This window comes from Taudactylus pleione, unplaced genomic scaffold (assembly GCF_031769625.1).
Source record: "Taudactylus pleione unplaced genomic scaffold, aTauple2 ptg000390l, whole genome shotgun sequence".
Lineage (NCBI taxonomy): Eukaryota > Metazoa > Chordata > Amphibia > Anura > Myobatrachidae > Taudactylus > Taudactylus pleione.
The window spans coordinates 586,639-606,438 of record NW_028284791.1 but is presented as its reverse complement, the minus strand read 5'-3'; the positions used below and the strand labels follow the sequence as shown (position 1 = coordinate 606,438).

At 49.2% G+C, this 19,800-nt stretch overlaps 1 protein-coding gene across 2 annotated transcripts in view; it reads left to right on the top strand.

The window, feature by feature from the left end:
- Positions 1-19,800, top strand: part of C2CD3 (C2 domain containing 3 centriole elongation regulator) — a 96,526-nt gene that overhangs the window by 17,160 nt on the left and 59,566 nt on the right. For both annotated transcript variants that reach the window (XM_088445841.1, XM_088445840.1), the window contains 7 exons: positions 3,726-3,834; positions 3,926-4,084; positions 11,256-11,400; positions 11,552-11,712; positions 17,381-17,590; positions 19,298-19,407; positions 19,676-19,794. In XM_088445841.1, the coding sequence (XP_088301967.1) occupies positions 3,726-3,834; positions 3,926-4,084; positions 11,256-11,400; positions 11,552-11,712; positions 17,381-17,590; positions 19,298-19,407; positions 19,676-19,794 (1,013 nt within the window). The remainder of the gene's footprint in view (positions 1-3,725; positions 3,835-3,925; positions 4,085-11,255; positions 11,401-11,551; positions 11,713-17,380; positions 17,591-19,297; positions 19,408-19,675; positions 19,795-19,800) is intronic.

Sequence of the window (19,800 nt, the reverse complement as noted above, 5' to 3'; positions counted from 1 at the left end):
CTGGTGTCTAGAATTTCTTCAGCAGCGGTAGCTGCTCGTCGCACCTTGTGGCTGCGATCCTGGAAGGCGGACGCAGATTCCAAGAAAGGTCTGGAAGCGTTGCCGTTTACCGGAGAAGTTCTCTTCGGTCCGGATCTGGATAAGATTGTGGCCACGCTGGCGGCAGCCAAATCTGCTTGTCTCCCGTCGGCCGCTGCTCCTTCTGGTTCTGGACCATCGTCCTTTCGGTCATCTAGGGCCCAGGGCAGGCCCAAACCACAGTCGTTTCCTCGACAGGCTGGCCCTAAGAAATCGGTCAAGCCCCGGAAACAGGCATGGAGTACCAGACGTCCGGCCCCCAAGCCAGATGACAAGCCTGCGGCCTGACGGTCCGGGTCTCCCCTTGGGGGATCCCAGGGTGGGAGGCCGCCTGCTGCAGTTCTCCCGGTGGTGGTCGTTTACTACGACAGACACTTGGGTTCTGGAGGTGGTCTCCCACGGGTACGCCCTCTCCTTCCGGCACAGACCCCCGGCTCGATTCTTCACCACGGGTCTACCATCAGACCGGAACAAGGCTACGGAGCTGCGGAAGGTATTGCACACTATGCTCCAGGCTGGAGTTATAGTGTCTGTTCCATTCTCCCAGAGGGGCCAGGGTTTCTATTCAAATCTATTTTTGGTACAGAAACCCAATGGGTCATATCGTCCGATTCTCAACCTCAAAGCACTCAACAAGTCTTTGCGGGTCCCGAAGTTTCGGATGGAGACCCTACGGTCCATCATTCTGGCGCTGGAACCTGGGGACTACATGGTGTCATTGGACATACAGGACGCTTACCTGCATGTCTCTATTCTTTTGCGCCATCAAGAGTTCCTTCGGTTTGCAATCCGCAGCGACCACTTCCAGTTTTGGGCGTTACCTTTTGGCCTGGCGACAGCACCTCGTGTTTTCACCAAGGTGATGGCGGTCATGGCGGCTTCTCTGCGGCTGCAGGGAGTCCGCATGTTGCCGTACTTGGACGACTTGTTATTGGTGGCAGGATCTCCAGAGCTCCTGTTACACCACTTGGACCTGACCATTGCACTGCTGCAACAGCACGGCTGGCTAATCAACTGGCAGAAGTCCACTCTAATCCCGTCTTGGAGGATTCTGCATCTTGGAGCCTTATTGGACTCGGGACAGCAAAGGATCTTCGTGACGGAGGACAAGATCTCTGCTTTACAGTCAAGGGTGCGCAGTTGTCTGCACAGCCGCCGGGTGTCCTTACACTCGGCGATGAGGTTACTGGGCTCCATGGTGTCGGTGTTTGACATGGTGGAATACGCCCAGTTTCACTCCAGACCTCTGCAGCACCTGTCCAAGTGGAACGGGCTGCCTCAGTCTCTGAAGTTCCAGACGATTGTGCTCACCCCGGAGGTTCGCCTGTCCCTTGCGTGGTGGTTAAAGACGACCCACCTCAACAAGGGACGTCCGTTCTGGGTTCCAAATTGGGTCCTGTTGACAACGGACGCCAGTCTTCGGGGCTGGGGAGCAGTTTCGGGTCCACACTTGTTCCAGGGCAGGTGGACGCCGACAGAAGCGGAGCTTCCAATAAATATCTTGGAACTCCGTGCGGTCTTCAATGCTCTCCTGCAGGCACAGCGGTTTCTCCAGGGTCACCCGGTGCAGGTCCAGTCGGACAACGCTACCACCGTGGCCTACATAAACAGGCAAGGAGGAACTCGCAGTCGGGCGGCTCTCGTAGAGGTCTCTCGGATCCTGGTTTGGGCGGAGCGCAATCTTCCGCTAAATTGGGAGGCGGACTTTCTAAGTCGCCAGGACGTTCATCCAGGGGAATGGTCCCTGCACCCGGACGTTTTTCAACTACTGGTGGACCGGTGGGGTCTTCCAGAAATCGACCTCATGGCGTCCCGGCACAACAACAAGTTGCCGGTGTACGGGTCTCGCACAAGAGACGAAGGGGCGTCTCTGGTGGATGCTCTGTCCGTCCGGTGGACGTTCAGGTTCGCATACCTGTTCCCTCCGGTCTCCCTTCTTCCACGGGTAATCCGGAAATTCAAACAGGAAGGAGGGACGCTCCTGTTGATAGCTCCCGCGTGGCCCAGACGGCACTGGTTCTCAGACCTTCAGGGTCTGTCCGTGGACAGTCCTCTGCGGTTGCCGCTACGACCGGACCTTCTGTCTCAGGGTCCTTGTCTTCACCCGGACCTGACTCGGCTGTCTTTGACGGCGTGGCTGTTGAGACGGCCATGCTGAGGTCCCGGGGGTTTTCCAGCTCTGTGGTGCGTACCATGTTACCAGCTCGGAAACAGTCTTCCGCGAGGATATACCATCGCGTGTGGCATACGTTCTTCCAGTGGTGTCGACCGAGAGGTTATGCACCGCGGGAGTTTCGTCTGTCTCGGATTCTCGCCATCCTGCAAGCGGGACTAGATCATGGGCTTCGCCTTGCTTCTTTGAAGGTACAGGTTTCGGCCCTATCTGTCTGGTTTCACCGTAGGATTGCTACAATCCCGGATGTGCGCACCTTTATGCAAGGTGTTCTCCGTATTCAGCCGCCCTTTGTTCCACCTGTGGCGCCTTGGGATTTGGCTGTGGTCCTGAGGGCTCTCCAAGGACCGCCGTTTGAACCACTGGGCTCAGTGAATATTAAATGGCTAACAGCTAAGACTGTTTTCCTTCTGGCCATTGCTTCGGCCAGACGTGTTTCTGAGTTAGGGGCTCTTTCTTGTAGACCCCCTTTCTTGGTTTTTCATGGGAACAGGGCAGTGCTCCGCACTCGGCCCGAGTTTCTTCCCAAAGTTGTTTCCCAGTTTCATGTTAACGAGGAAATAGTTGTTCCGGCCTTTAACTCACCGGGTCTTTCCGTGGGTGAGGCCTCTTTGGATGTTGTGCGGGCCTTAAGGACTTATGTTGACCGCACTTCTTCGTTTAGGAAGTCGGACGCTTTGTTTGTCCTCTATGGCTTCCGTAAAAAGGGTTGGCCTGCTTCAAAGCAAACTTTGGCAGCCTGGATCCGTATGGCTATTTCTGAAGCTTATCTTCATGAAGGCCTACCGGTCCCTCCTTCTCTGAAGGCTCATTCCACTAGGTCTGTGGGTCCTTCGTGGGCAGCTCGACGTGGTGCCTTGGCAGTTCAGATCTGCAAGGCTGCTACGTGGTCTTCTGTCCATACCTTCGTGAGGTATTACAGGTTTGACACCTTCGCCTCTCAGGATGCTTCCTTCGGGCGGCGGATTCTCCTTTCTGCACAGGAGCGTCCCCACCCTTAAAGGATACTGCTTTGGGACATCCCTAAGGTATCCTGTGGATACCCTATGGACCCTGAAGTAGAAAATATGAGATATGGTAAGAACTTACCCTTGTTATCTCTATTTCTACGAAGTCCATAGGGTTCCACAGGACTCCCGCCCTGTCGCACCTGTGCTGCAGATGGGCTTTGCTCTGGTCACCGGTTTTCCGTCTCCCTCTGGTGAGAATGTGATTCTTGTATGTGTCCAGATCTTTGTTCTCTCTCTTCCTTCTCCTCCTCCGGCCTATGGCTTGGTAACTAACTGAGGTGCCTTGGCCCGGGGGCGGGGTATAGGAGGGGGACCTAGTGCATCCTGGGAGGCTGAAAGCTTAACTCTTTGGTGCCCTGCGACTGACGTCACACCTATACCCAAGGTATCCTGTGGAACCCTATGGACTTCGTAGAAATAGAGATAACAAGGGTAAGTTCTTACCATATCTCATATTTTTTCAGTTCTCTTACACCAAGGAAATCGACTAAGAGACGCCATAGCCGAATCTGCTCTGCGGCTGGATCCTCACACGGACCTGGATAATAGAGATTACACTTCACACGCTGTCAGGTGACTGCACTATAAGGGCACATAGAAACATTTCACTTCAGTACTATGCTCAGTTACATTGTTATTTATATACTTATTTGTTTTATTGCAGGGCTTCTCCAGAGATCCTTTCATCTCGTGTTCACCAAAACCTCCTCAATGTCCATAAATCTGTGCTAAGTAGAGATGTGATTCTGCAGCCGGCAGACCAGGCGCTTCCCGAGTTAGATATTTCACATGAGGACAGGGCTATTGAGCTGCTACTGGGCAGGTAGGTGTCTAAACCTATGGATATCACTGGCAAAGACAACTATGCCAAACCCATGTCCCATTATGTCCCATAATCCTTTACCAGCCATCAGAGTCGCCAGCACGTCCCCTAACTTCCTGCCTGCTCCTGCTCACTCCCGCAGCTGCTTAGCCTGCTCACTCCCGCAGCTGCTTGGCCTGCTCACTCCCGCAGCTGCATAACCTGCTCCCTGCTCACTCCCGCAGCTGCTTAGCCTGCTCACTCCCGCAGCTGCTTAACCTGCTCCCTGCTCACTCCCGCAGCTGCTTAGCCTGCTCACTCCCGCAGCTGCTTGACCTGCTCCCTGCTCACTCCCGCAACTGCTTAGCCTGCTCACTCCCGCAGCTGCTTAACCTGCTCCCTGCTCACTCCCGCAGCTGCTTAGCCTGCTCACTCCCGCAGCTGCTTAACCTGCTCCCTGCTCACTCCTGCAGCTGCTTAGCCTGCTCACTCCCGCAGCTGCTTAACCTGCTCCCTGCTCGCTCCCGCAGCTGCTTAACCTGCTCCCTGCTCACTCCCGCAGCTGCTTAGCCTGCTCACTCCCGCAGCTGCTTAACCTGCTCACTCCTGCAGCTGCTTAGCCTGCTCACTCCCGCAGCTGCTTAACCTGCTCCCTGCTCACTCCCGCAGCTGCTTAGCCTGCTCACTCCCGCAGCTGCTTAACCTGCTCCCTGCTCACTCCTGCAGCTGCTTAGCCTGCTCACTCCCACAGCTGCTTAGCCTGCTCACTCCCGCAGCTGCTTAACCTGCTCCCTGCTCACTCCTGCAGCTGCTTAGCCTGCTCACTCCTGCAGCTGCTTAGCCTGCTCACTCCTGCAGCTGCTTAGCCTGCTCACTCCCGCAGCTGCTTGGCCTGCTCCCGGCTCACTCCCGCAGCTGCTTGGCCTGCTCCCGGCTCACTCCCGCAGCTGCTTGGCCTGCTCCCGGCTCACTCCCGCAGCTGCTTGGCCTGCTCCCGGCTCACTCCCGCAGCTGCTTGGCCTGCTCCCGGCTCACTCCCGCAGCTGCTTGGCCTGCTCCCGGCTCACTCCCGCAGCTGCTTGGCCTGCTCCCGGCTCACTCCCGCCGCTGCTTGGCCTGCTCCCGGCTCACTCCCGCCGCTGCTTGGCCTGCTCCCGGCTCACTCCCGCCGCTGCTTGGCCTGCTCCCGGCTCACTCCCGCCGCTGCTTGGCCTGCTCCCGGCTCACTCCCGCCGCTGCTTGGCCTGCTCCCATCACTGTTTCGTGGGACTCATTGAAGAATATGAATACTGGATTGCAGCTTAATATTTATTTGGGAGGGGGTTTTACATAGGATGATCCACCTAGCACGTATTAATTTATTGAATAAGTAATTTGTGCTGCAGACTTTGCACTGTCCCTGGTCAGGATGGTCTTGTACCTCACTAAGTGTCCTACTCTTTAGTGTCTCTGGGCTGTCAGATGTCCCATCGTCTCTATAATTCTGCAGGTGTTCTAGGTTTGTGTATTGTTGATTCTCCATATATTTTCTCCTTCATCCACTAGGGGACACTGGAGTTCAAGACAGTGGGGTATAGACGGTGGTAGAGCAGAGCCTGGCACTTTAAATAATTCTGAAGTGTGACTGGCTCCTCCCCCTCTATACCCCATCAGCCCCAGTTTTTAGAATGTGCCCGAGAGAGCCGGTCACATAGGGCTGAGCTCCAGCCCACTCTTAGTATTTTTATTTTTTTATTTTCAACTTTATTTTAATTTCTAGCTTTCACAAAGCATTGAGGACATGCTGACAGAGTACTGCGTCTGTCAGCCTGCTACATGGAGGCATCAGGTGACCCGCCACCACTAAAAAAGAGTGCGTGTCGGAGTCCCAGGCACCCTGGCAGTAGCTCAGGGAGGAAATGCCACAGCTTAATATAGAGACTGTGTCCGTGCTTCCGAATGCCTAGCCGCAGCCCTGATGCCAGCAGTGGTAAGTATAGCACTGTTCCTCTTATGGGGAACGGAGTTTAATCTGCGGCCCCTCCGCCCCCTCCCAGGCTCATGTGGTTTATACTGTAGTATATCCCCTCCTGGAATCCTGTTATAACGCCGCTAGCGTTATTACAAGGGGCGGAGCTACCGCGCATAGAGTGCGGATACATGTACAGGGAGACTGTTCAGACAGTCTGTAACGTTGCTGCCTAGCAGCATGCCTGAATCCCTGCACGACTGAGCGCTGTCTGACTTAATAGAGCCTGACAGCGCTCTGTTTGCTGCTCTCACGAGAGCCGAATCCTCCCTCTGCTCTATCCCCACAGGGAGGGAGCCTGCCGCGCCCTGCTACTCCCAAAAGGCAGTCTACATTGCGCACCAATTGGCCGTATGGCGGGGCTTAGGGAGCTGCTCAGCGCGGCTGTTCCCTGCCGCGCTGGTGCTTGTAGAAGCACTGGCGCTGGCTTCTGCACACAGCCGCCGGAGAGCGAGGCTGTTATTCACAGAGCTCTCGGCTGCGGGTTGCGGCGCCGGTGCTTGTATGAAGATTGCACCGGCGCTGTCTATTTCATTCCCGCTCCCCCACTCTCATTATGCCTACTATACATTGTTTGCGCCCCGCCCGCTTATTTATAGTAGGGGCAGAGTCTAGTCCATGCTGGCGTGCACAGATGCCGCCATACTCCAGCGAGTATTATTAGCATATGCACCTGCCTTAAAAGGAGCCGGGGCTTATTGCCAGCATCTCCTGCATCCTCACTCTGGAGTTGTGTGGGGGGTGCAACCCTTAACAGGCTTGTGGGTTTTATTCCCAGTACGGCCCTAGCTGTTTGGAGTTTGTATATTCTCCCTGTGCTTGCATATGCGCCTCTACTGTTATTTTTTTCTTTACTTAAACCTACAGCACCTGGTCTTATTAGGTTTAACGGCACAACTGTGGAGTTTGTACTTTAACCTGCAGTCCTTATATAGATTCTGGCTCTGCCTCATCTCTGTTATATTGCAGGTAGTTCCCCTACGGAACTGGGCAGTGTACTGGTTTAATATTATATATATATATAACAAAAAGGGACCCGCCGCCACTATTATAGAGAGTGTCCGGGTCCCAGGCACCCTGAAGCACAGGGAGGAACATGCCACAGCCTAATATAGAGGTTGTGTCCATGCCACTTTGCCCACCACATATCTATCAGCGCCTACGGCCACACGCCCGATCTCGTCTGATCTTGGACGCTAAGCAGCGCCAGGCCTGGTTAGTACTTGGATGGGAGACCGCCTGGGTATACCAGGTGCGGCAGGCTTATTACATTGAACATCTGGGGCAAATATGGTTGATGTGTAACAGAATAATGCAGTGTGTTTCTTGCATCTATAGCTGCCAGAGATCACTCTGCCTAAATGTGTATAGTATGCATAGTCGGGGCCACTGTTCTGGCTGCTGCTTCCCTTCGGCAGCACACACAAGAAGTAACGTATGGCCGTTGTAGTGGTTGGCATTGCTGCGAGTACACCGGTAACGGAAGAGTCCCAGGATCGCAATCAGTCTGGGATAGTACGTTGCTAACATTTCCTGCCCCAACGCTGTAGCAGAATGACGGCCACGCGCGGCACATGAGCAGTCTCCCTGTGTGGAGGTAAGCCACATGTATGTATATACTTGTATTTTATACTAAACCCGGCGTTAAGACCTGGGGCTCAGTTCCTTCTAACTATTGCCCATGTTATATTTTTCAAATTATATCGTCACCTACTAATCTTGTATGTAGGTACGCGTAGGCATGTAGGGATTTATGTATGTGTTATGTGTGTGTGTGTATATATGTGTATGTATGTGTGTGTGTATATATATATATGTATATATACATATATATATATATATATATATATATATATATATATATATATATATATTGCTTCTTATCCTTAACATTAAAGCAGGGGTAGGATATGTTCTTCTCAGTTTTATGTCTGATACCTAGCATATTTAAAGAGGATGCTGCGATGGGAGGCTGGACTCTCCTGATCTGGTAGTTTGTTCTATAACTCCGCTTTACACCATCTCTCCCTAGGGATTGGGTGGTGTGTGTATATGTATATAATTATGGATATGTGTAGGTATGCCTATACTTCCACATTCATTAAGATACATATTATTCCACGTCTGGAAAGCTGCCAGGGTTTACCAGAAGCTGTCGGTTATATCCATACATATTATATGGTGGCTCTATAGATTAGAGTCATGTTCTGCAGCTTACATAGGATAGTCACAGACTCCTATGGCATTGCTTTTAGTATGGACTCTATACATGTCCTGGGGCCTTCCTGTATGTCCACACATGTATATAAGGATATGTACTTACACCCGCCTCGGGTTATAGTCCTGTTTCCGTTAGTCTATATCTACGGCGTCCACTTCGGGGGACCTATTAATTACAACTACACTCTAGGGTGCACTTAGTAACAAACTTGTAAGACACTAGGAATGCAATGTGTGTATATATAGATATAGCATGCTGATCTCCTGTTGCGGGATATGTGTATGTGTGTGTGTGTGTGTATATATATATATATATATATATATATATATATGTGTGTATATATGTGTATGTGTGTGTGCGTGCTGATCTCCTGGTGCAGGAGTTTGACAAGTGACTTACTATGTCGGTATGCCTTTTCATGCAGCTATGTTTATGTGTGTGACTGTGTATGTGTATATATACTGATATATTCCCATTCCTTGTATGAATTTTCCTAATAATTGGAGAAATCTGTTTTTGGCCCTGACTGGCGTTATCACTACAGATATATCTCTTCTTTACTTGGGATAATTAACGCATTCTATGTCTATGTACAGGTACCTTTCCCAGTATCGATTCTGGTACCTTATTGTCTTGTCGCATATCTCAATAAAATAGGTATCTGAAGGTCCCTTGGGTACATTTCCTATCAGTACATAGAGAATCCAGGATCTATTCCATCCTCATGGCTTATTTAGTTAATTTACATGAGGCCTAGGGCCACCCGCCGATATAGGCAGGGTCTGGCCTGGGTTGTATCAGATTGTGGGCGTAATACACAATTCACCATTATAAGTGTTAATGCAAGGATACACTAGCAGACCGTTTTTGGGGTATGTGTAATCTCTATATGGATACATATCCCTAATGGAATAGGCTCAGGTATAGCGTCCTGTTGTACGGCCTTCTTGTCTCCGTTAACAATTTGCTAGTTTCTACAGTATTTTCTTCTGCAGCATCTCCAGACTGAAGTCCGTGCTGTAGAGCATTGATCTTTGCCCACTGAGGTTACTCTCTGTACCTGACGTGGTGGTTTGCTGTGAGATGAATAAGGTCAGTGACATCCTACATAGCGTCCAGAGGGCTTCTGGTCGCTCACAGGTAAGCGGGCTTACCCCACTAATGCCTCGGAAGATGCTTTCTTTTTCATGCATCCTGACATAGCTGTTGTTCTCTCTTACGCACCCTAGCTGCTGTCCTAGCAGCCTTCAGTTCTTTTAAATCAGTTGGCTGTACACTTTAGAGCTTTCCTGGTGTGTGGGTGCATAATTGCAACATTGAGATTTGTGACCCTATTCTACTGGAATCTGTTGGGGTTATGGACTGAAGTACATCTCTATGTTCCATACAGGAGGCCTGGTTTGTTTCCTGCTCAGTATCTGTTGATAACTTCATCTCACTGACAGGTACCTCAATGGTACCTTCATAGTTGTCCTAGTGCTTTAGCCTTGCGGATGGGATACTTCCCTATATTGGTAGCTCTCCCTGGGTGGAGGTGGCATCCGTGCTCTTTTTCTGCTAAGGGTATCCTGGGTGTTCAGGCCAGTAGTTGGTACTGATTACACTCTACCATCATGTAGGAAGTTGTCTGCTGTTTGACAGGATGGGTGCTACTGCCGTCTGACCCACTGGAGGGAATTGTAGTCTCAATCCTCTCGTATCCCCCTCTGCCTCATGCCCAGTGGGATCTCCACTCGTTGACAACTTCTATGGTCTATCCTTCCACTGGTTACCAACCCTTTAGTTGTTGGACCTCGAGAATGGTTCAGGGCGACTGTTAAGTCGTGACTCTTGCCTCCTTGTTTGCTTTGTTAGGAGTCTGTGGACAGGTTCAGCTCTGTCTCTGTATATTGGTCTCATTATACTTTTATCTATATGATGTCTCGCAGTGCTGGGATTCTGCTGTCTGAGACTGTTGCAGCTTCCTGTAGTTGTCGCTGGTACGGTTTTCTCGAGTTTTGTTCTCCTGTTACTGCCGTTCTATGGATTCTAGTTGGGGTTTTTCTGCTCCCAGCGGTCTTGCTTGGTCTGTTTTTGGCTGAGCTTATGGTGTTCTGATGCTTCTCATCTGCGGGTACTCTCTCTAGCCGTATTCCATTGAATTTACGCTGTAAGTTGTGGAATGTCTGTGACTGTTCAGCAAGGAGCTCTGATTGTCTCCTGGCTCTACGACATGCCTCCAGTCTTGGGCTATCCCTGTTTCAGTTGGCCGAAAGGTCGGCAAGTTCTCCGCGCTTCCCACCCGGGAGGTTGGCTTTGGGACGTCCCCACTGTCTTGAACTCCAGTGTCCCCTAGTGGATGAAGGAGAAAACAGGATTTTGGTACTTACCGATAAATCCCTTTCTCCGATTCCACAGGGGACACTGGACGCCCACCCAGCGCTGCGTTCCTGCCGTTTTGTTGGGTCCTTATCTAGTTGTGTGACTGCATGTGTTCCCTGCAGTGGGTTCCTCTGTTCTTCTTCAGTCGGTATTGTTCCGTTCTGTGGTCTTCTCCTTCTCCTCATTTTCCTGTTGTCTACCGTCTCCTCTCGGGCTCAGTTCTTAAACTGGGGCTGATGGGGCATAGAGGGGGAGGAGCCAGTCACACTTCAGAATTATTTAAAGTGCCAGGCTCTGCTCTACCACCGTCAATACCCCACTGTCTTGAACTCCAGTGTCCCCTGTGGAATCGGAGAAAGGGATTTATCGGTAAGTACCAAAATCCTGTTTTTTTTTTCTTACCTGGGCAAAAAATTGTTCCTGTATAAATATCTGATTACATGACTACGCCCTGTACGTCAGTATATATAACATAATTTCTGACACACACTCCTGCCACCTGTGTATACAGTATATACCTTGTGTGTCATCTCCCAATGCTGTGCACCCTGTTCCGCCTCCCCCAGTCACTAATGCTGCAGCTTTGGTTGTGTCTCTCTCAGCTCTCCTCTATCTCATGGCCAGTACTGGGATGGGACGGGATCACCACCAGAATCCATAGCAGGAAGCGACTTCTACAATGAGAGTGAACTGAATGATCCACACTATGACCAGAGCCTGCTGGAGAACCTCTTCTATACGGCACCTGTAAGGGCTCGGAATCAAACAGGTTTTATGTTCTATAAACTCTGAGTTTGCTTTTATAAAGTACAACTGAGGGTTCTCCAAGGACCTCTTCTAACATGTTTGTCTATTTATTTTTTTATTTATTTTTTTGGCGGTGGGCATTTGTGCGCAGAAATCAGACGGCAGCACCAGTGATTACATGAGCGATGAAGATGATCGCGCTAAATCTCAAAGGAATAAAGGCGAAAATAAAGCAGTCCGGAATGAAGGACGGCAAATGGGGGAGTCTCCACGTAAAGCGGCTCCCCCTGAGACATCGTTACTAGTCTCGGGGTAAGTGCTGTTATTACATGTCCTCTTGTCCAGCTCAGGATTCTGGCCCAACGGCCTTACAAGCAACCGTCCCCAGTGGTTCAAATGTAGGAACCATAATCAGCCCAATCTTTGACTAATTCACGACGGTTTCGCAATTTTTCCTCTTCCTAATCGGCGTATACCGGGAAAGATTCCGTTTAAAAAAATGACTATTTAATAAGAGCTGTTTGTGAGACTCTTGGGAATCAGAATTCAGAACGAACAGTCTTCCAAATTGTTTTTATTTTAAGTGAAAGAAATAACATCCTCCCAATATAATAATTTTTGGTGGAGACGTGGAAAAGTCTTATTTAAAAAAAAAAAATCACTATTTTATCCTGGAATCCATATTTTTAATTTTTTTTTGTATGATCGTGAAAAATGGGAATTCCCTTCTAAAGTGCCCCCTATATTGCGACAACACAAATACTACACCTATTTTTAAATGCATCATTGTTGTAAGATCCTTCAGACAGGAAATGGGAGTCCGCACTTAAATCTAATTATGTGGCTGCTCGGGCATCGGCAAGACCTATGCTTGCGACTGCCTGGGTTAATTAAGGCAATTTTGACCTGGTCAGGAAAACTGGGCAAAGTGATTCAGGCTGTGGAAGGTCTATTGCCGAATTATCTTTAGTAACATATTTAGGATGCCTCTGAGTAGACTGCAGATGCATTATTGGACGCAGCCTTAATTTCTGCCTCTTCTGTTGGAGCCAGGTGTTTCCTCTGGCTTAGAGTAGGTTGCAGACCCCCCAGAGTCCAGGAGGTCACTAGAGGCTATTCCTTTCTCAGGCATGTCCTATTCCATCCCAAATTGGAAAGAATCATCAGGTCACAGGCCGTAGAAATTCCTATCTGCCCGCCCCCCCCAGAAAGAGTGAACAGGCTAACGCTAAAGGCGCATATCCACTTCACCACAGGTTCTCAAACTCTGTCCTCAGGACCCCAAACGGTGCGTGTTTTCCAGGTCTCCTCACAGAATCACAAGTGAAATAATTAGCTCCACCTGTGGATCTTTTAAAATGCGTCAGTGAGTAATGAATACACCTGTGCACCTACTGGGTGACCTGTGTGGGGTCCTGAGGCTCGAGTTTGAGAACCACTGCACTACACGATATAAATGGACGATTGAATGATAGTGACATCGATATCGTTCAATCTTTCATTAATCGTGTAGTGGATATGCCGACAACGATGCGCGCTTCCGCTGGTCGTTGTCGGCATCTGTCATCACCTGAACCTACTGTCCAACCTGATGATATCGTCAGGTTGTGCAGGTCTGGAGATGAGAGAGGGTGTCTGCACTGACCGACATATCGTTCAGTGTGGGCACAATATCCACTGCACAGTGCAATGAACTATGGGCCTGATTCAGAGCCGTTCGCTATTTGCGGTCGTTCGTTCAAAAACAAGGGGTGGCTATTGAAATGATCCGTTCGCAAATTGCAGTCTGTTCACACCTCTAAGTCTGGCCGCTCGCACCATACGTCATGTCCGCTATTTATTAGATTAATCGAGTACATCGACCAGCGTATGAACTGCTCGCTATTCTTTTGGTTGGTTTTTGCTACCACAATCTTGCGAGCAGTTCTGGCTATAAAATAACCCAGTGACGTGGTCAATGACGCTGCTGAATTAATTATGCACACCCATAAAACGCCCGTTTTGACTTTTAAGCACGCCTGCTTTCGGATCTCCACTCCCCATTTTCAAGCACCTTCCCGTTACCACCCACATACGCCTCATTCTGTCACTCAAAATAGCAGGCATTCGCTATATTGCGAGCACATGAATTTCGGCCGCACTGACTGGTTCGCGCATGCGTATAACGATCCGTACGCATGCGCAGATGTGCGAACATCGCTCGGAACGAGCGTACTGCCGCTAGCGAGTGGCTCTGAATGAGGGCCTATGTCGTTATCGTTCATTAGTCGTGTAGTGTATATGCGGCTTAAGCGTATAGACAGTCTGTATGACGGGACCTTCCCTTCCCAGGGTCCCCCATGATTACTGCTCATCTTATCTTCAGGGACCTGTTCTCTTCAGCCCTGGATACCTGGGTGAGAATTGTGGATCACGACTGTATACTAACGGTTTTTGAAACCCCCTCCAAAGCTCTTCCTTACCCAAGCCTTTTCTATCGCCAACCTAAAACGGCCTTTTTCAGCAGCGATTCATTTACTAATAGATTCAGGTGTAGTTACTGCATTCCTGACTCACCAAGAGGTTGGGGCGTTATTCAAATCATTTCATTCCAGCTAATTCTACGATTGCCGGACTTCTTACATATACCTTCAGGTTGAGTCTTTTAATATGGAATAGCTAAAGCCCGTGTTCAGGGCATGGGAACAGGGTAACTTGTAGTGTCTATAGATCTAAAAGATGTATATTTTTACATGTTCCAGTATAGGATACACATCGGTGCTTCCCAAGTTTAAAGGAAATGTCAATATTTTCAGTTTCAGTCTCTCCCCTTATGGTCTTCACAAAAATCATGGCCATCACGGCAACCCTTTTAAGATCTAAAGTATTACGATTATTTTGTGTTTAGGCGTTCTTTTAATCCTATGCTTGTCTACAGTTTCAGACCAAAATAACCATTAAGATATTACAGCCTCATTGATGGCTCATCCATGACAGAGGCCCTGATTCAGAGCCGGACGCTCTGACAGGCGCTCGCTCTGAATCAGCGCCAGGCTTTTGTTTTTTTAGAACGGCCTCCTAGCCGTTCGCATAGCTGTGGGTGACCACCCACAGCTATAGCGAGCAGCCATGATGATGGTCGCGATGGTCAAGGCCATCGCGACCATTGGGCTTGCGACGAGACCCTTGTGGTAGGGTCTCGTAGCCGCAAGCCCCAAAGAGCTTTCGGCTCAAATGGAGCCGGAAGCTCTCCCACTGACATCACTTGTGATGTCAGTGGGGCCGCCCCCAAACGGTGGGCGTTCCTTCGGGAACGCCTCCGTTTGGCCGGCCACGCCCTCGGTCCGCCTACCAAAGGGGGCGAGCTGTCACTCACCATCGACAGCTTGCCCTCTTTGTTGCGAGACCCGGAGCGACGGAGTCCCCGTCGCTATCCGGGTCTCGCGCATGCACACGACGGAGCCGGCTCCATCGTGCGCATGCCCACTGGACCACCATCGACCCGGTTGTGAACGCTCAGCGCTCGCAACCGGGTCTGAATCAGGCCCAGAGTCCGGTCAAATTCCGGCTAAGTGAATGTGTTTCCTAGGACTTATTTTCTGTGTAACAGTGATTTTGTCAATGGGCATAAAACATCCAGGATTATTGAAATTGCTTTAGTTTCGGTGTGCATGAAAGTTATTAGACAAGAAGGTCTCGAAGTTTAAGGGTGGGTACACACCTGCACGATATCGCCCCGATTTAGCTAAATCGGAACAACAAATCGGCCATATCGTGCAGTGTGTATGCCCGATTTGAGAGCTCCCCGCTGTCGCATGCGTTATCGTGTGATTGGCTGTGCAGCCATACATATTAATGAAGGACGGAACAAGTAATAGTTCCGTCGTTCATTAAATCGTGCAGTGTGTACTGGCAATCATGCAATGTCCAGGGTGAAGGCAAATTCCCCTGAACATCGGCACGATTGCCGGTCGTTTAGGTGTTTACCCACCCTAAGGCTATACAGTTTTCTCAGTTTCACTTAAGACCATTCCTGCTTGATTCACAAATATTTGACGAAATCCCCCGATACAAGGTGGTCTCTTCGGAGGTTAAAGCGATTATATATCGGCAGAGATTGTCCCTTCTTAACTTGCAACTAGGAAATTGTGACCACAGGCTCCACTCATCTTGGATGGGGGAGTAGTAATTCATTACCATCCCCTTCAGAAACGTTACCCGAGATAGGAGGAGTTGGAGTTACCAAAAACTGTCCTTGAGTTAAGAGCAGTCTTAAACAATGATTTTTTTTATTTTTGATTTTTTTGAGTGCTCAACATCTGTTGAAGGGTAGTCCAAGGAAGTTACTAAGAGTCGGTCGGCAAGCTCAGCAAAAAGTCAGGAATATCATGGGATGAACAAAAGTTAGTGTAGCAGCACTTTCCACAGTGTTTATTCCAGGAGTTCCGGGAAGCAGAAATACATTTTATCCAGGAGAGTAGTCGCGTCATCCGGAAAATATTTAATCGCTGGTGGCATCCAGGTTGAATTCAGTGTAAGACATTACACCATGTCCGTTCTGTGTAAATTTAATCTTTGTTTTCTGTTTACTCGGATAATGGGTGCAGGCAATTTATTCTCACCCCAGATTGACCTAAAACTTTGTGAATTCTAAATATGGCCAGATTGGCATCCACCACTACGAGGGGATCAAACCTCCCAATAAACGAACTTGATCAGAGAGTGATGTTAAATGAGGAAGTCAGAGGATATATGTCTACTTTATGAGGAAAGGCCACAAAAGTTCCATCAGACAACATCAGCGAGGGACCAAAAACTCCCTTACCATGATGGAAACCAGCAAGATCATGCTTTGGGTAGAAAACGAGAAAGCCGGTTTCCTCAGCTGGAGTGTCTTCACCCTGGAGGATGATCTCTACATTTAGCAGGGTTCCCAAACATTGTAGAGAAGTGAGGTCAGTCAGGTGTCGACAACATGATGGGACACAAGATGGGAGGGATCCGCAGGCCTGTTTGGTAGACTCTTATCTGATTTATCGGTTTCCTGTGATGGCAATGCTTCTGGGTGCGCTAAAGAATGTACTCACAAGAAATTATTTAAGTTATTCTGGTGGTTCCAGACTAGCCAAGAATGACCTGGTACATGGACATGAACAAGATGAAAGAGACTCATCATGGACTCTCGCTCTAATGCAGGGACGGTTATGTCCGGGACCCTTTCATCTTCAGGGTTTAGTCCGGCTGGATGTAACTTAGTGGCTGTTGAGTCCATGATGCTTATGGCAAAGAGCTTCTCTTACAGTGAGGTCACTAACCATGGCCAAGTCCATTTCGGGTTAAGACTTATCGTAAGGTTTGGAAGAAAAGATTTAATACTCTTTATTTCAATTGACCCATTTTGTTGTGTTCTAGATTATTTTTGCAGGAGAGTCTGGATGGATGTTTGAGACTTACGGGTTTGTTTTCTACACCGTTCTCCATCTCTCCTATCTTGTATTCAAGCTAGTGGACTTTGGAATGTAAGCTCTCGGGCAGTACCATCTTCCCTCCTGTTCTTCCTTTTGCACTATCCTTACCACCAGTGCACCTTGTCTTTTTGTTTCCCTCAGCAGTACCCATGGTACGGGCGAGCACTGAGAGCTGCTGTGCCTTCCCCCTGCGACTCTATCTACAGCGAGTGCCCGACCCTTCCCCCTGTTCTTACCACTCCTCGTCTGTGATTATACTGCAATGTTTGTATTAATGCTGTGTACTAAAGCGATGGTTCACTGCTGTGCATTGCATTTATGCCGTTGATTTGTATTTGTTTTTATGTCTACCTCTTGTGCTATTCTGCATACGCCTTGTGGCACCTAATATATAAAAGATACTAATAATAATAATAATTGACCCAAAGTAATTTGAGCACGTATATCTCTGAAATTACCTGCTTGAATCTGAAGTCGCACAGTGTTCATGGGGTCAGTAACAGGAGTAAATGTAAACTCTTGTCATCTATAAGAACGCACAGGTCTGACGAACTCTCTGATAAAGCTGCAGCAAGATCTGAAGCCATTGATCTGACGGTCGACCGCCTGGCTCTCCTGGGTCGGATGCACGTGGCGCGGGTCATCGTGGAGTCTTTAAAGGTCCAGCCAGAGAGCACACAGGTCACACCCAGCAAGAGAAGTAGCAAGGGAAAACCGCCACGGCCAGCATCCTCTGCAAAACGGTATTTCTTTATTGTAAAGGACCAGTGGTTATTAGCACCCATAAAAGACCTGTATTAGAGTAGTCAAGAGCGTTATATATATATATATATTATTTTTTTTTTTATAATATTTTTATTGTCTGTGTTTACAAACTGGATTTGTAATGAGAATGATGTTTTGTTTCTATATTGGGTATTACCGCTAGAGTATCCCATTACCTATTTAGATTTCTAGGATGCACTGGGGTCTAATTCCGAGAGGCAGATGTAAGCAGAGGTTGTAATTGCCAAATGTGCAATAACCAGCGCTATTTGACACTTACAACGGAGATCAGTATGTATGAAAGCAGATAATGTAGAGGTCATATTCTCTGTTACCTGCAAATATCTAACGATGACATCATCGCCATACAGTAGCGGAAAATCATTCAGATGTTAATAAAAAAACGATAAGAATGCTTTTGGGGCTTATCGTTTTTTAACATATTTTCCTGGATTACCTGCCGCCACATGTGCTAACCTGAGGCGACCGGATGGCCCCTGTGGGGGTCTCAGCATGTGCACGAGATCTTGTGCCATGTAGCTGGCCAGGAGGTAAGACACACAGCGAATCAGCACTAGGCTGATGCTCTGTGAGTTTTGTAGGGATCGCTGAATGGGGGGTTTTCTCTCCCCTATTCCAGAGGCCGAGATGTTAATACATCTCTGCGTTCTTGCTTCCTGCTTCACCTCAAAAAGCTGGCGCTAATTCCTCTGCTCTCTTCTGCCGGCGCTAATTCCTCTGCTCTCTTCTGCCGGCGCTAATTCCTCTGCTCTCTTCTGCCGGCGCTAATTCCTCTGCTCTCTTCTGCCGGCGCTAATTCCTCTGCTCTCTTCTGCCGGCGCTAATTCCTCTGCTCTCTTCTGCCGGCGCTAATTCCTCTGCTCTCTTCTGCCGGCGCTAATTCCTCTGCTCTCTTCTGCCGGCGCTAATTCCTCTGCTCTCTTCTGCTGGCGCTAATTCCTCTGCTCTCTTCTGCTGGCGCTAATTCCTCTGCTCTCTTCTGCTGGCGCTAATTCCTCTGCTCTCTTCTACCGGCGCTAATTCCTCTGCTCTCTTCTGCCGGCGCTAATTCCTCTGCTCTCTTCTGCCGGCGCTAATTCCTCTGCTCTCTTCTGCCGGCGCTAATTCCTCTGCTCTCTTCTGCCGGCACTAATTCCTCTGCTCTCTTCTGCTGGCGCTAATTCCTCTGCTCTCTTCTGCCGGCGCTAATTCCTCTGCTCTCTTCTGCCGGCGCTAATTCCTCTGCTTTCTTCTGCCGGCGCTAATTCCTCTGCTCTCTTCTTCCACGCGCTAACTTCTGTGCTCTCTTCTGCTGGCGCTAATTCCTCTGCTCTCTTCTGCTGGCGCTAATTCCTCTGCTCTCTTCTGCTGGCGCTAATTCCTCTGCTCTCTTCTGCTGGCGCTAATTCCTCTGCTCTCTTCTTCCACGCGCTAACTTCTGTGCTCTCTTCTGCTGGCGCTAATTCCTCTGCTCTCTTCTGCTGGCGCTAATTCCTCTGCTCTCTTCTGCTGGCGCTAATTCCTCTGCTCTCTTCTGCTGGCGCTAATTCCTCTGCTCTCTTCTTCCACGCGCTAACTTCTGTGCTCTCTTCTGCTGGCGCTAATTCCTCTGCTCTCTTCTGCTGGCGCTAATTCCTCTGCTCTCTTCTGCTGGCTCTAATTCCTCTGCTCTCTTCTGCTGGCAGAACCTTCTTCGTGGAGTTCCATTTCCCTGTGTCCTCCAAAAACAAAGCTGGACAGGTGACTGCGGCCAATGAAATTACCCGTCTGGTGTCAAACAAGATTATAGGCCGAGGTAAGTGCTCACTTGTTCATTATAATGTTTTGTTTTATTATTATTATTATTATTATGTAACTAAATATTAGGATTAGGACTCACGATTAGGACCTATTTTACACGATCTGTCGTCCCGATGCGTCAGAATCGGGCTGATCGTGTAAAATATTGCCTAGTGTGTGGGGCACCTTTAGTTTGTCTGCTGGAGTAAAACCTCATAATAGTGTTAGTCCTGAGCGCTCTCCCTGACACTGCATTACAGCCCTTTAATCTGTCCTTTCTGCAGCTGTGAAGTTCCAGCAGAGATTTGTGTTTCCCGTCCTGTTCAGCGGACACATGATCCACAACTGGTGGAACGCCGACCTGACCTTCACCATCTACCTGAGAAAGGGCACCCAGAAAAAGGTACAG